Here is a 16,253-nt window from a genome sequence, read left to right on the forward strand (position 1 = left end):
GGAGACTAAAGGTATGGAGACCCTCCACGGAGTCCTATATTATTTATCTGTGGGTGGGTGACCTGAGAAGGAGAATGGAGGCGAGAGGAACATGGATGTGAGATAGATAAGGCAGTCAGGGCAAGAGACGCAGGAATAAAAACTCAGAGACCATAAGTTAAAACACCTGGGGACATGCGAGCTCCGTAATTACCTCTAGAAAGAGAAAGCAAGTGGAGAAATGATAAGTATGAGGACCAAGAGAACCTGCGTGGAGCTGAGAGCCCTGGGACATCCCCCCAGGGCCACACGGCCAAGAGATTAATGGGAGATGTGCAGGGCAGTTGCGCTGTGTAAGTCAGTCAGACACGAGGAACATAATAGGCCACAGCAAGATCAAGATTGTAAGAGGCAGGAGGGAGAGCAAACCCTGTGAGAGCAAGAGGTGGAAGAGAAGAGAAGGGAAGAATACGTGACATGATATAGGTTCTTGCGTTGGTAGCATTGACAATGACCGGATCACAGAGGAGGAGATTAATCCAACCGGTGCTTTGTAAATGAATGCAGTCCCAGCCAGGACACTGGCTGTCAAGGCCCAGCCCAGGAATCTGCTAGTCCTTTGCTAGTCCTTTGGACTGTCCCTTTCCTGAACATCAAGTGGTCTGAGCATGTGTCTGGTAAATGAATATACAGAATACAATATCAACACATCAGTCATACTTCCGAGGTGCTAAGATGCCTGGTGTGCTACAAAAGGGTCTGCTGTTGACAAGACTTTCTAGTCATCTGAGTACAAACAGACCTGAAGAGCCCATGGGGTGTGCTGATGCTCAGCTAGTGGATCATGATGGATAACTTGGGCAAGGGAGCTTTGTTCAGCTGAATCAACTCTAGGTGTTCTAATGCCTGTCCTCCAGCTATGGCTAAGTAAATCCCTTTTGTGTTAACTGTTGAATGTACTTGGAGTATCTCCTTTTGTTCCAATATTGTACCTAAACTACCTGGGGACTGTCTTGAGCCAAGACATAACATAACCAGTACATAACACTTCTGATACTTTCTACTTGTGTGATCTTTGGTCACAGTCTCTCTGGGTTTCAATTTCCTCATGAAGGAGTTGGACTAGAAGGCTTATAAAAACAGTGATCATAAGGAGGAGGCCAAAAGAGTCCAGTAGCTGTGTTAGCTGGCCAACATTTGATCTCTTTTCTAAATGAAGAGAAATTGGAGCCAAGGACAACACTGGTTTCAAAATAAAAATTTAATTCTGAAACATTGAGGAGGAAGATGGAATATTATGAACAATATTAACTTGTAAAATAGTGAAAAGCAGCAGAAGTAAAAACAAGTGTTCAGAAAACCTTGTGTGACACCCAATTGAGCCACATTATCCTCAGAATATTCATTGATCAAAGTGGCAGAAGGAAGAAAATGGAACAATTTTGCGCATATTTCTGCAGCACCCTTTTTGGGTATTTATATCCAGTTTGAGTTTAGCTATATATTTGACATATTTAGATATATTGTTTGGGGCCCTCCCATTTCCTTCTCTGAATTCCCTCTTCCAAATCAGCCAGTGTTAATTAAGTGGAACATATTCTAGTGGTGAAACAGATAATGTAGTTAAAATAAAAATGCGAGGGAAACAGCAGGGAAATACATTAACTAATATATAATCTTCATGCCTGTATCCCAAACCATACCACCTTCTAACTCCCAGGAATAGTTCACCATTTTCCCCTAATCTTTTTTATCACCAACTTGCCCATTAGATAGTTCTGAAAGGTGCTTGATTTCAATGTCTGGGCTGCAGTCACACCTTACCACTGAACCTCTAAATTTTCAGGACTGAGAGGCAATTCAGAAGAGAATGGCTGGCAGGGTCCCACCTAGTCAAATCTAGAGTCTGGTAGACACTAGAGAAACCTTAGTGTCTGCCATATTGTCAATATTCTGGCATTGCTCAAGGGTGGAAAACAAGTCTTCTTGTCTCCAGCAGAACTCCATTATAAACTCCAGTGGATGAAGTAGGGAATAAGGGAAGCTCTTCTGCATTATAGTCATTTTCTTCCTTTATTTCCTTTTCTTTCCTAATTTTTTCCAACTTTTGTGTGTCCTACTCCTAACTTCCCACAGAACTTCTTAGGTAATGTCAACCCCTCTAGCATGTTCATACCACAAAATGGGGGATTATATTTTCCTTTGAGGAGAGGCAAATTCCAATCCTATAACCTTTCTCTCTCTCTCTTGCCTCACTGACTCGTAGAGATGCTAAGAATTCTAAAGGTAAATAATTGATTAGGAAAAATCTTTGCGCTGATATACAAGTTATATAGAGAATTATCATAAATACACAAGACAAAGAGCCATTCTCCAATGAACAAGTGGTTAGAGGATATAAATTAATATATTTTTTAAAATTATCAATAATAATAATTACAAATTGAAACAATTCTGAGGTCCAACAAACTGGCCAAGTTAACAGAAGACGCAAATACTGTTGCAGGGCTATAGCTAGACAATTATTCTGCACTGTTGGCAAAGCTATGAATGGGTTTGAACATTCTGGAAAGCAATTTGAGATCATGCCAACAGGTGACTAAGATATCAATACCTTTGAAACAGAGATCTTGCTATAAGCATGTGCCCCAAGGGGGTAACAGGCAGAAAGAAAAGTTCCACATACACCAATTGTGCTTGCAAAGACCTGGAAAAAACAAAGATGTTCATGAACTGGGGAGTGAATAAAATATGTACATGAGTATATGATAGAACTTTTCTGTGTTGTAAGAAATGAAGAATTCAGAAAAACCTAAGAAGATGTAGAATATGTAGAATAAAGTAGAACCAGGAAAAGATATATTAATGTGGTAGAACATTAAAAACAAACTAATTTGTTTGTAATTAAAACTTGACCCAGGGAAAAATGTTGATACCCTGAGGTTGATGGGTATGAAATATTGCATATACTCTCAGAGGATTTGTGGAATTGTTTTTCTTTTTAAGTATTTGTTATATTAGGGGTTGGCGGAAGAATCAATTCAGCAATGAATGAAAAAATATAATACAAAATTCAATGTAAAAATTGTAGTGCGGCTTTTATCACGTGATACCGGCATGGCTGTGTTTGTGGATTTGAACCTGAGGAAGGGCTCAGACACTAAAGCACTTAAAGGGCTTGTGGAGAATGCAGCTCACCTTGGATATTCAACTGTTGCCATTAATCATGTTGTGGATTTTAAGGGAAAGAAGCAGGAAATTGACAAACCAATAGTTCCTTCTGAGCTCTTTTCCTTTTTACCTATTGTACAGGGGAAATCGAAACCAATTAAAATTTTAAGTAGACTGACACTTATAGTATCAGATCCATCACAATGCAATGTTCTGAGAGCAACATCTTCTCCTGTCAAGCTATATGACATTGTTGCAGTTTTTCCTAAGACAGAAAAACTTTTCCATGTTGCTTGCACTAGTTTGGATGTGGATTTAGTATGCATAACAGTAACAGAGAAGTTGCCTTTTTACTTTAGAAGATCTCCTATTAATGTGGCAATTGAATGAGGCACTGGGTTTGATCTTACTTATTCTTCTGCCATTAAAGACTCCACGATGAGGAGATACACCATTTCCAATGCACTTAGTTTGATGCAGATCTGCAAAGGGAAGAATGTAATTGTATCCAGTGGTGCAGAAAGGCCTTTAGAAAGAAGAGGACTGTATGACATAGCAAACTTAGGCTTGTTGTTTGGACTCTCTGAAAGTGATGCCAAGGCAGCAGTATCCACAAATTGCAGGGCAATACTTCTTCATGGAGAAACCAGAAAGACTGCTTTTGGTATTATTTATACAACAAAGAAGCCAAGAACAACTGAAGAGGATGACAATGTTCCAGCATGCAAAAAAGCCAAATGTGAGGACTGACAAAAAAGTGCCTTGACTTTCATCAGCCCATCATTCTCCTTTCATTGATTGACACCAACATTCATGAAGAAAACACTTTACCTGGATTCCTGCTTGAATTTTATCTTGGAATTGATCATTTTATAAACTTTTATATTACAGTTAGTAAAAATAGGGAACAGACTAATGAACCACCAGTAATAACCTTAGAATTGATTAATTTAGATAAACTTAGTTTAAATGAAAAAGAGAATAATACTATTTTGTTCCTGCTTGCCAAGTAAGACATTGTAAAGAACATAGTTAACAAAATGTTTTAATTAATTGAAATGTCACCTTATCTCATCTTTCTGAGTTCAAATCCAACCTCAGATACTTACCAGCTCTGTGATCCTGGGCAAGACACTTAAGTCTGCCTTGGTTTCCTTATCTGTAAGATGAACTGGAGAAGGAAATGACAAACTACTCTAGTGTCTTTGCCAAGAAAACCCCAAATGGGGTCACAAAGAGTCCCTAAACAATAAATCAGCAACTTAATTTATTTTTTCCATATTGCTACTCAAGATAAATAGTATAGTTAGGGGAATATTAAAATTTGCCCTTTGAGTAAAATAGTTGTAATATTGAATTTGAGGTAAACTTATTCTTTTTCAGAAGGTGGAGCATCTTCGTAGCTCAGTGGATTGAGAGCCAGGTCTAGAGACGGAGGTCCTGGGTTCAAATCTGGCCTCAGACATTTCCCAGCTGTGTGACTCTGGGCAAGTCCTTGACCCCCATTGCCTAGCCCTTACCACTCTTCTGCCTTGGAGCCAATGCACAGAATTGACTCCAAGATGGAAGGTAAGGGCTTAAAAAAATAATAAAATAAAATTTTGTTGCATAAGAAAAATATATTACTGTATTTGTTTTTATACAATAGATGTTTCCCAACAAATACTTAAATGAATCCCTTTATGAAATGTATTCCCCCCCACACCCAACAAGCCGGATTTATTCTTAACAGAAAGGAAAGCTGTGTTTATTCACTGATAGTAACAACATTGATCATTGTATTTTAACAATTTTTGGCTTCTTATTGTTGACTTGATATATTTTGTAGGAAAAATCATGTAACTTGTTTAGCTCTGCTTTCTTCACATGACTTCTTAAATCTTCCATGTTTCCCTGAATTTTTCATATTTGTTATTCTTTACAGTGCAATATATTAGTTCATTATATTTATACATCATAATTTGTTCATTCCCTAAAAAAAAGAAAATGTAGTGCGATGAAAAAAAATAAAGAAACGAGATAGGCTGGCTATATGGCAAGAACAAAGGGGAAAAGCTAGACAGCTAGTGTCCTTCCCTGGTTCTTATGAAATGTAAAAAGATCTAAAGGAAGGCCAGTGGTACATTGAGTGGTTTCCTCCCTCCCCCCAGATGATGTCCAGAAGAAAAGAGATAAATGCACAGCCTGAACAGGCCTCTGTGCTGATGGAGAGAGATTACAGATCTATTGAAAAGCTGAAGTGCATGACACAACAGGGTTGTTCCTGAGAGGTCAGGGCAGGTATGTGTGATCTTGGGGAAATCTCTTCATTTTTAGATCTCCAGTTTCTTCTTTGGTAAAATAAGAGGATTAGACTGAATGATTTCTCAGGGCCTTTCCAGCTCTGGATCCTGTGGGTTTGGGGCTTTTGCTTTAGCCCCAGCGCAGCAGGTGTGAATCTCTGGCTCTTGGCTCTCCTCCCTGGGCTGAAGGAATCCCTTTCTATCTCACTTTGTTGTTATTAAATCCTATAAATTTAAATTCTTGGAGTATTCATTCATTTTTACTCTCACAATCCTATGATCCTTTAGTGAACAAACCTGGGGATCTGGGCTGTACACTAAAGGGATCTGGCTGATAAATATGACAAAGAAAAGGCCTTAAAAGGACTATGTGACCACTTCTATTTGGAATCAGCTCTCTAGGCTTGTCTGACACCAGGAAGGCTAAGTATTGCTTTTAGGCACCAGCCCAAGCATGTAAGTTTTCTTAGCTGACATGGATTGCTGAGTTATATAATGGTTTTGGTTACCACCCCTAATTCTACAATCTCGTCCCTTAACCTAGCACAGATCTCTATATTTTGCAAGTAATTAATCCCTATTTTACTAAAATTGAAAATGGAGCATTAGTATTACAATTATCTTTCCTCTCTCTCTCCCCCTCTCTGTCTCTGTCTGTCTGTCCTTTCCCTTTCAATGCCAGGTATTAAAAGAATCACCTTGAAGAAAATAAACCCTCTGAGAAACCTTCCTAAAGAAAAGTGTTCCTACTTGGGTGAATTTCTGATTGATGCTTATATTTGTCCTTTCTTAAATGTGCAGTTCTATTTCAGCCAGTCCACTGGAAGACCTCACTCTGCAGTTCTTGTTTTTCATGGAATTTACTAAGATGAGTATCTCCCCTTCCCTCTGCTGGGGAGTAGACTTTGACTATGATCAAGGATACACAAACAAAACCTGACATTAAAAGAAATATTCCAAATAGAAAATGCTCCCCCGAGTGGTTACAAGTATAAATTGTAAGTCATAATCTCCACAAGCAACCTTCGAGTTGAATTATTTACACTCCTTTAATCTTCTTACCTTCTAATCAAGATCATTCCAGTAGCTTCAGAATCAGGCTTCCAATGGTATTAAGCATTTGCATATAATTTCTTTGCCACTTACTGTGTTGGGTGCTATAATATAAGGTTGACACACTTTTTAAAAAAATCATAGTTTCATTCTACTGACTCTTCTCTATTGTCTTTCATCTTCTTCACTCTCAAAGATCATGTTTTCAAGTGGCCCCTGCCAGTTCTTTCACGGAATAAACTATTGGCGTAAAATGGCAATAATAAACATTAAGAAATTAAATAGGAATGTTCTCTCACAATCATCTCTAACACAAAGGAATTCTTCCTGGCATATTTAGGATATGATTATCATTCATTCACTAAGTTATTTAATCAATCCAACAGCATTTATTAAATGCCTACTTTGTGCCAGGTACTGTGGTGAAATAAGGGTCAGAAATACAGAGAAAATAATAAAAAGTCCCTGACTTCTAGCAATGTATATTGTATTGATAGGAATCACACCAGCACTGATAAGTGAATATAAGATAGAAACAAGTTAAATAGAAAATCCATTCAAAAGCAAGGGCATAGGGCAGTTAGGTGCCTCAGTGTAGAGAGAGCCAGGCCTACAGGTGGGAGGTTCTGGGTTCAAATGAGGTCCGACACTTCCTAGCTGTGTGACCTTGAGCAAGTCACTTAACTCCCATTGCCTAGCCCTGACTACTCTTTTGTCTTTGAGCTGTTACTAAGACAGAAATTAATTAAGCGTTAAAAAAAAAAGCAAGGACACTAAAATTGGGGAGAATTGGGATGGGCCTTCTTTAGGAGGTAGAAGCCAGGCCTTCTCTAAGACGCAGCATGCCAGGGACAGAGGGGGCACCGGCATAACGGGGTGACAAAGATGGCATAGAATCAGCTGAGACAGACCCTCATCTGGTTTAAGGAAAGCGCCTGCGTGAGGTCTTGAGGACAGAGGTGGAGCCCTCGGGCCTCTCGCGATACTCAGGCTAGCCCGGCAGCACGTGGGCCCCGCCTTCCGGGGCTGACGGACCAGAGCCAACCTTGGCTGCGGTCTGAGAGAGTGAATGCCCCTTATTTCAGCTCAACTGAATTCAGTTCTAAAAATATTAAGTATATATTATGGGAGGAAAGAGAGCAACGTTCAGAGAAGGCCACACGCACCTTCATGGAGTTTCTAGGCCAGGAGGTGGCCCCATGTCTATACATTCATGTGTAATATCTGCAGCTTTGTACATACATGGACACAACGATCATGGGACAACATCTAGAGAGTTGTTTCATGCTGCAAAGTGCTTCATATATATATTTTCAACTTCACAACTCTGGGAGGCGGGTGCTATTATGATCTCCATTTTATAGATGAGCAAACTGGGCTGACTGGAGGGTAAGTGATGTACCCAAGGTCATACAGCTGTCTGTCTGCCTGTCTATATGTATGTATGTATGTATGTATCTGAGGCATGATTTGAACTAAATTCTTTCATTCACATGCATATGGAGATGGGGGAGAGACAGACAGAGACAGACAGACAGACACAGATGGAGGGGGGGAAGAGAGACAAAATAAGCTATCATTGTTGGGATACATGTGTTTTCTGTGAATTTAATACATTAATAACCTATTACCATACAAATATGCCCACATGCACATAGATATACACATATGACAGTATAAGCAGGGTGGCAGCCTCAGGGTTTGAGTTACTCCAGAGGATATTCTCTATATCACTTATATTTATCCAAGTCAAGAAGCGGGAGGGAGAGAAAGGAGGCAGGAGTGAGAGCGGCTTTCTCTTCCTATCAAGTTCCTGCTGAACTGGAGCGCTTGCTTTTTGACCCATTGGTCCTGTCCCCAAACCTCAGGAGAGCCCGGGGCCTTCCCAAGCCCTCAGGATGGCCATGTTCTGCCACCTGCCCTGCTGCCGTGCCCAAAGGACAACTCTGTGGCAAACTCTCTGTCTCCCTCCCTCTCTCTCTGTGTCTCTCTTTGTCTCCCTCTAATTCTCCCCATTAGGATGTGAGATCCTGGGCAGCAGGAACTGTCTTATTTATTTATTTATTTATTTATTTATTTATTTTATTTGGATCTCTGGTGTTCTCCTAGTAAAAGCTTAATAAATGCTTTTCATTCTTTCATATGTGTACATAGATGACAACTAACCGTGAACACCAAGAATAGATAAAAATAGTTACCAGGTGCCAGGCATTGTGCTATGCCATTGATAATGATTATCTCATTTGATTATCACCACAACCCTGGGAGGTAGGTGCTATTGTTACCTCATTTTGCAGATGAGGAAAGTGAGGTAAACAGGGGTTAAATGACTTGCCCGGGGGCACACAAGTGTCTGAGGGTACACACTGCACCATCTTCAGCTGCCTTCTAGATGAACAAGGTAAAGTTACAAATCCGGGGTAAAACAGGCCCAAGGAAAGAAAGAAAGCTTCTGGGTGGGAAGACAGGAAGGTTTGCTTCACAGAGCAAGTGAGCCTTAAAGGATAAGTAGGAGTTGCTTAGGTACAAGTAGGTAGAGGAGGGCATTCTAGCCCAGGGGATGGCATGAGCAAAGGCATGGAGGTGAGAAAATGCTGGAGGTGTGAACAGAGTACTTGGACCAGAATAAGAGTTCCTGGAAGGAATTAGCAAGAGATAAGGTCTGAAAAGGGGGAAGGTCTGCTTAGAGAGTCATTTAAAAGCTTAGAGGAGTAGCATGACTAGACTCGTTCCTTAGAGAAGACTCACCTGGCAAGTCCTGTGATTGGACAGATTGGAAGGGCAAAGCTTGCAGCTGGGAGGACCGGTTAGGGGGCTATTGCAGTAGTCTAAGTGGGTGGTCATGTGGGCCTGGACAAGGGGGTGGCAGCCCGAGTATATACAGGAGGAGACAGATGCAAGAGATAATGTCAGAGCAGACCTGACAAGACTTGATGTGTGGGAGGTGAAGGAGATGCAAGCGCCAGAAAGAGCAGCAACATTTCAGGCATGGGTAGCTGGAGATGGTGGGACCAGAGCAGAAATAGATAAGAGATAATAATACAGTGCTTCTTAAAATTCTTCCTCCTTTTGGTTGTCATGTGACTTGTTGCTAACATGGATGGAGAGGAGAGGGATAAAGAGGTGAAATTTAGAATAATAAATTTTGTTTATTAAAATCTGACAATGTTGTTTAGAGATAGCAAATGGATTAATGAATAAATAATGAAATTAATTACATTAATATCTTAATTAAGATAATTTATTTCTCTTAATAATCTGATATAGTAATTAATGTTAACCATTAAAGTGAACTTTCACATATGCACTTTCTCTTTGCTTTTCATTAGCATTAAGAAGTGACTTATCACTTAGACAAAAACTCAAGAGATTGATACTGATTCATTAGGTTGCCTTTGAGACTGCAGCATATCTTTGTTTCAATAATTTAAAAAGACATCCAAGCTTTTTTTTAAAGGGTAGTTACTCTGTCTACTGAGGCTGACTCATCATCAGCCTCTCCGATAGCAGTGAGTCTCTCTGGCTCTTGACTAGACTGGTCCTCAGACCACAGGAAGATTCCTGTTGGGTTTGTGTTTTGAGGTCTTTCCTGCCCCGTGAGGTCAACTAGTGCTGGGGTTCCACTATCATGACCTTTGAGAACCTAGTGTCATCTCCATTCCATAATAAGGTCTTGGAGAAGTCTTTAGTGAATATATAATATCTATCTAATACCATGGCATTTAAAGCAGTGGGAATACTATGTCTTATTGATGTAATTTTCTCATTCTTTTTCAAATCTATTCTAAGTTAAAATGTACCTATTAAGCTTTTATACACTAGTTTGCATTGTGCATTTTGATGTAGAAAGGGGGGAAGCATGGAACACTGGAGTCAGGAAATCTGAGTTCTAATCTTGGCTCTGCCATGAATTAGCTATGTGGCTTTGGTTGTCACTTTATCTAGGTTTCAGCTTTCTTATATATGTAGGGACAGATGATCTCTGTGGTCCTTTTCACCTCTACTAGTCTATGCTTTCTAACAATTTCCTATATCTTTACAACTTAATACAGTTTTTTTCCCCCCTAAATTTATTATTGAGGGAAATTGAGAGATGCCTGGAGTTGAGCCCAGGGTTAACATTATAGACTGAGATGACTTCTGGGGATTCTGTCATTTGGAGTCACTAGACACGAGTCTTCTTGACTTGCCTATATACTGTGAAACCCCAAAGCAGCAGACTGGCAATAGGGTCAAATTAAGGTTCTAGGAAGTTAGAGGAAACCTATGTTTGAGAACAAAAAGGTGCTGATGGAGAGAAAGAGGCCTAAGGTACTGGAGCAGAAGAATCAGTCAGTCACCTACTATGTGCCAGACACTGTGCTAAGTAGAGAGGACATAAAGAAAGGAAAAGGCATTCCCTGCTTTCCAGGAGCTCTTAGTATTATGGGGGAGACAATATGTAGACAACAATGTTCAGATAAGCTGTATCCAGGATAAACTAGAGAAGACTAACAGAGTGAAAGAAAAATTGAATTAAGGGGGTAACCAGAAAAGACTTATTTTGGTGGTGGAATTTTAGGTGGGACCTGAAAGAAGCCAGGTTGGCCATGAGACAGAGATAAAGAGGGAGAGCCTCTTGGGCCTTGGGGTCAACTGCTGAGAAATTTCAGGTGAGAGATGGAGAATATTGTCCAAAAAATAGCCAGGAGGACGGTGGTGCTGGAGTGCAGAGTCTGAGGAGGAGGGAAGGATAAGAGATAAGAAGACTATGAGTAGGATGAGGAGGCCAAGTTATGAAAGGTTTGGATTTCAGAGAATCTTGTATTTTATCCTGGAGGTGATAGGGAACTGTTGGGGTGTATGGGGTGTTCAGGGAGGGGTAGTATCTCTGGTATGGAGGGCTTGTCGTGCCCTCTTAGGGCAGCTCTCCAGCCTCTGACCCCCACCTGACACCCAGCTCTCACTTGTGGCTCCCAGTAGCTGCTAGCATGCAGCAGAGGCCACACCCCGGGCAACGGCTTTGACAGGCTGGCTAAACCTTGTGAGGGTAGCCATCGGGTCGTCGACCCCTGGTGAACCAGGGCTTTGCTCACCCAGCACGTGAAGACTGCTTCGGCCGAACAGACGAAGAAACCAATAAGAAGGTTCAACGGCTGAGAGGGCGACGCAGCAAAGCACTGTGGAGTGCTTAGGGCGTGTTGGAGCACAAAGGACAACACGGCCATCCAATGCAGCTGAGGAAGTCTCCAGGTGTAACGACTTTTCGTGCCACTGGACCCAGGCTTCCAATGCCGAGAGAGTGGGACTGTCTCTGTGCATCGACTTTTCCACTTAAATCTTCTTCACGCACAAGTGTCTTTGTGCACACACATCTACGTCACAGATGAAAGTGCACAAAGACAAATGTCATCCTTGGTTACTGAGAGAATACTACTGATAGGGAACTGCTAGAGTTTATATTGAATGGGGGTAGGATGGGAAGGTAATGTAGACAGACCTGTACTTTAGGAAAAGTTTTTTTTTTTAAACCCTTACCTTCTGTATTAGAATCAATATTGTGTTTTGGTTCCAAGGCAGACGAGGGGTAAGGGCTAGGCAATGGGGGCTAAATATCCAGGTTCACCCAGTCAGGAAGTGTCTGAGGCCACATTTGAACGGAGGACCTCCCATCTCTAGGTCTGGCTCTACATCCAAGGAGCCATTGCACTTCAAAATTAGTTGGACAATTGGATGGAATATGGACTGGAGTAAGGTGATTCTTGAGTCAAGGAGAACAACCAGAAAGCTACAAGAATCTAGGTATGAGGTGAGGAGGGCCTGTATCAGGGTGGTTGCAGTGTTAGAGCAGGGAGTCTATGAGACATGGTAACAGATTGGATGAATGAGGTGAGAGTGGGGAGTCTAAGATGACACCTTGGGTCTGAGCTGGGGAGCTTGGTGGAATGGCAGTTCCCTTAAGAGTTATAGGGAAGTTGGGAAGAGGAGAGGATGGGGGGGGGGAATTTAGTTTGAGGATAAGTATGGGATAAAGAGAAGAATGGAATTCATGGCACAGTGGCAGAGTTTAGCTTTTGAGAGGAGTGTTACCACTTCCTTTAAGACTGGCAGAAAAAAAAATAACCACCATAAAATTGTTAAAGATGAGAGTGTTTGAGGGAGCTAACCAAGGAGAACATTAGTATTTTTTTTTCCCAACAAGATGTGACATAGGCAGGTCTGGTTATTTGTTATTTTCCTACTGAGAAAGGAGATAAATTTAGGTGTTGAGGAATAGGGATCAAATTTAGAACAACCACACAGGCAATTAGCTACTATGGAGCTATACCCAATTATCTAGTTCAGATTGGACAGAATGAATTTGGAGTAGGTCCAGTTTGAATGGTTCTGAATATTAGTTGTCTTTGTAGTCAGAGAAGTAGGCAAGTAGTAGCACAGCCAACAGAAGACCAATAATATAAATTTGCCGAATTCCATAAATATTCATTAAAGACCTATCATCTACAAAGCACTGTGGTAGGCACCAGAAATACAAAGAAAAAATGAAAAAGTCACTGCTTCCTAGCTTATATTCTTCTAGAAAGCCAAAGCATGCTTAGTCATAAGTAAGCACAAAGTATATAAAAGTCATATGAAGTAATTTTCAAGAAGGAATGAGCATTAATGACTAGAGGGACCAGGAAGTATCTTGTGTGGGAGGCAGCACTTGAGATATGCTTTGAATGAATTTGGGGATTCCAAGAGAGAGAGAGAGAGGTGAGGAGGGAGGACATTCCAGACCTGAGGGAATATATTAATCATCTCTTCCCACAAATATGACTACCCCAAGTTCACCTTTTAACTATTATGATAAGCAATTATAGAAAACAATTACAGCATATTTGAAAAATAAGAAATACTCTATCTCCCAATGGAGGAGTATGCACAAGACTAATATAAAAATGCCAATGAATAAAGAGAATAAAAGAAATTCTAGAAATGTGAAAAAGGTACTTGTTTTAGTTTGTATTTCTCTTTTAGCTTTTTAAAAATTTCTTTAAATAGAAAATGGAATTCACGCTCCTTTTCTCAACTAAAATAAACAGATGGAAACAGAAGCAAAGCAAAAAACAAAAAATCTCCGATAATTCTATGATAATCAATGACTATGAGTGAATGAATTTTCTTTAATGGTAGTAGAGAAATCTAAGTAATAATAATTCACATTTATGTAATGCTTATATATCATTTATATGCAATTGTGTATAAACACATATAAATTCGTACGTGTAATTGCTGAGGTCTCAGATCCAGCCTAGCCCATGGCTCCAGGGGGTCCTTGACAGGTGGAACAGCTATGTGGAAATGAGAGATGGAAGGCAGCAGCTGTATGTGTGTATCAGCCAGCAGCGAGGCTCTGCATGAAATGGCTGCTTCTCCATGTCCAGGTTTAGCCTTTATTTTTATACCCATTTTCTTGGCACACAGTTACATTATTCAACATATATGTTCGAGTAAAGATAATTGGATAAGTGATACATTAACTTTTAACAAATTGTTTGATTAACATCCTGAGATCCTTCTATACATTTGTATGGTAACTATTGATTCTGACAGTATACACAAAGGTTTTACACAAGATAAATGATTCCATCACAGGTGGCTTAATTTTCTCATTAACCTGTGAGGAGTTTTGAGCTTACAGACAATCAAGGAAAATCACTTATTACCTTTAATAAAAATAGATAATCAGAAATCCTGAAGACAATTATTATCATAGCAATGAAACTAAGAGATCAAAGGGGTACTGAAAATAAAATTCAGATTTAATATTAGGCTGATCATTTTTCAGGGTTTGTTAGGGAGTTTTTCAAGGAGGGTTTTGGTTGGTAAAATCAAATCACTGAGGCATGATGAAGCATGGTGTACCAAAGTATTTTGTACATGCCTTTTCCTTATGATTTATGTACTGGTTTAGGAGAATAAATTTCAGAGCATGGGAGCAGGGGATATTTGGGCTTGGCTTGTGGGCACAGCTTTTGCTGGGAATTATATACCTAAGCAAAAGTTAGCCCATGATGGTCTTTTGGGTTTGGATTTGTGAGTCTGATCTTTTGGTGATATTTTGGGGAAATAGTGTACAAGCATTTTGATCTTATGTTACTTTTTCTAAGACTAGGGAGAGGACAATAATCATGTCAATTCCATTAGTAAGGGATGTTGACAAGAGAAGTCATACAGAGGGGGCTGAGTGGGCAATTCCATCCTGCCAAGGAGTCACTTTGTGACTTCCTGGTTTCCATAAATGACCAGGTCAAGACATCATGGACAGCTTTCAGCATGTAACTTTTAAATCATTTAAAATACTATTACCAACCCTCCTTTTATAGATGAGTAAACTGAGACCTAAAGAATTTTAAGTAATTTGTCCATGGCAGTCAACTCAATTTGTAATGTTAGTGTCAGGAAATGAATCCAGGTCTTCTGACTCCAGGAATGATACTATTTCACTACACCTGGTTGCTTTTCTCTAAAGGAGCTCATTAAGGTTAGCATAAGGGTGTGGTTCAGTTATTTACCTAGAACAAATCACCCCATCTCACTTAAGCTGAGTGATAAGATGCCCAATCAATCCATCTCAACCATAAGTTTTAGATGTAGTGAAAAAAGTCCTTGGAAATAGATTCACTTCACAGGGATTGTCAAGGGCCAAGGAAAGTCCCTTTTGTGGGTTTCTCAGGTAGCTGCTGTTAGAGTGCCTGAAGAGCCCTGCCCCCAACAGGTTTCTAATCCCTTCCAACTAAAAGAGCCACTCCAGAAACGTTTTAAGTCTGAATTTCTTAATTTATAGAATGAGAATGGTAATGTTGCCCTACCTAACTCTTTGAGTTGTCATAAAAATAAAATAATAGGTTGAAAGAATGTTAGCAGAAGAGAGAATCTTAAGCATCCTAGTCTAAATCTTTAACTTTTTTTAAGTTTATTTATTAATTTAGAATATTTTTCCATAGTTACATGAATCATGTTCTTTCCCTCCTCTCCTCCCACCTCTCTCCTGTAGCCAATGAGCAATTCCACTGGATTTTACATGTGTCATTGATCAAGACCTATTTCCATATTATTAGTATTTGTACTAGGGTGATTGTTTAGAGTCTACATCCCCAATCATATCCCCATTGAAACATGTGATCAAGCAGTTGTTTTTCTTCTGTATTTCTACTCCCACAGTTCTTTCTCTGGATGTGGATATGGTTCTTTCTCATAAGTCCCTCAGAATTGTCCTGGATCATTGCATTGCTACTAGGAGAGAAATCTATCATATTAGATTGTACCACAGTATATGTCTCTGTGTATAAGGTTCTCCTGGTTCTGCTCATTTCACTCTGCTTCAATTTCTGGAGGTCATTCCAGTTCACATGGAATTCCTCCACTTCATCATTCCTTTTAGCACATCATTCCTTTTAGCACCAACAGATAACATAATTTGTTCATCCAGTCCCCAATGATAGCGCATCCCCTCATTTTCCAATTTCTTGTCATCAAAAAGAATGAAGCTATAAATTATTATTTGAACAAGTCTTTTTCCTTATGATCTCTTTGGGGTATAAACCCAGCAGTACTATGGCAGGATCAAAGGGCAGGCAGTCTTTTAAAGCCCTTTCAGCATAGTTCCAAATTGCCTTCTAGAATGGTTGGATCAATTCACAACTCCACCAGCAGTGCACTAATGTCCCAATTTTGCCACATTCCCTCCAACATTTATTACTTTCCTTTGCTGTCATATTGGCTAATCTGTTAAGTGTGAGGTGG

General features: G+C 40.0%; 1 protein-coding gene across 1 annotated transcript; it reads left to right on the forward strand.

The window, feature by feature from the left end:
• Positions 1 to 3,081: 3,081 nt before the first annotated feature.
• LOC107650787 (ribonuclease P protein subunit p30-like) lies at positions 3,082 to 4,634 on the forward strand. The gene is given in 1 exon segment (XM_056803565.1): positions 3,082 to 4,634. A coding segment is annotated over 1 exon segment (804 nt). The 5' UTR covers positions 3,082 to 3,096; the 3' UTR covers positions 3,901 to 4,634.
• Positions 4,635 to 16,253: the final 11,619 nt, after the last annotated feature.

The sequence above is a fragment of the Monodelphis domestica genome, chromosome 1 (assembly GCF_027887165.1).
Source record: "Monodelphis domestica isolate mMonDom1 chromosome 1, mMonDom1.pri, whole genome shotgun sequence".
Taxonomy (NCBI): Eukaryota; Metazoa; Chordata; class Mammalia; order Didelphimorphia; family Didelphidae; genus Monodelphis; species Monodelphis domestica.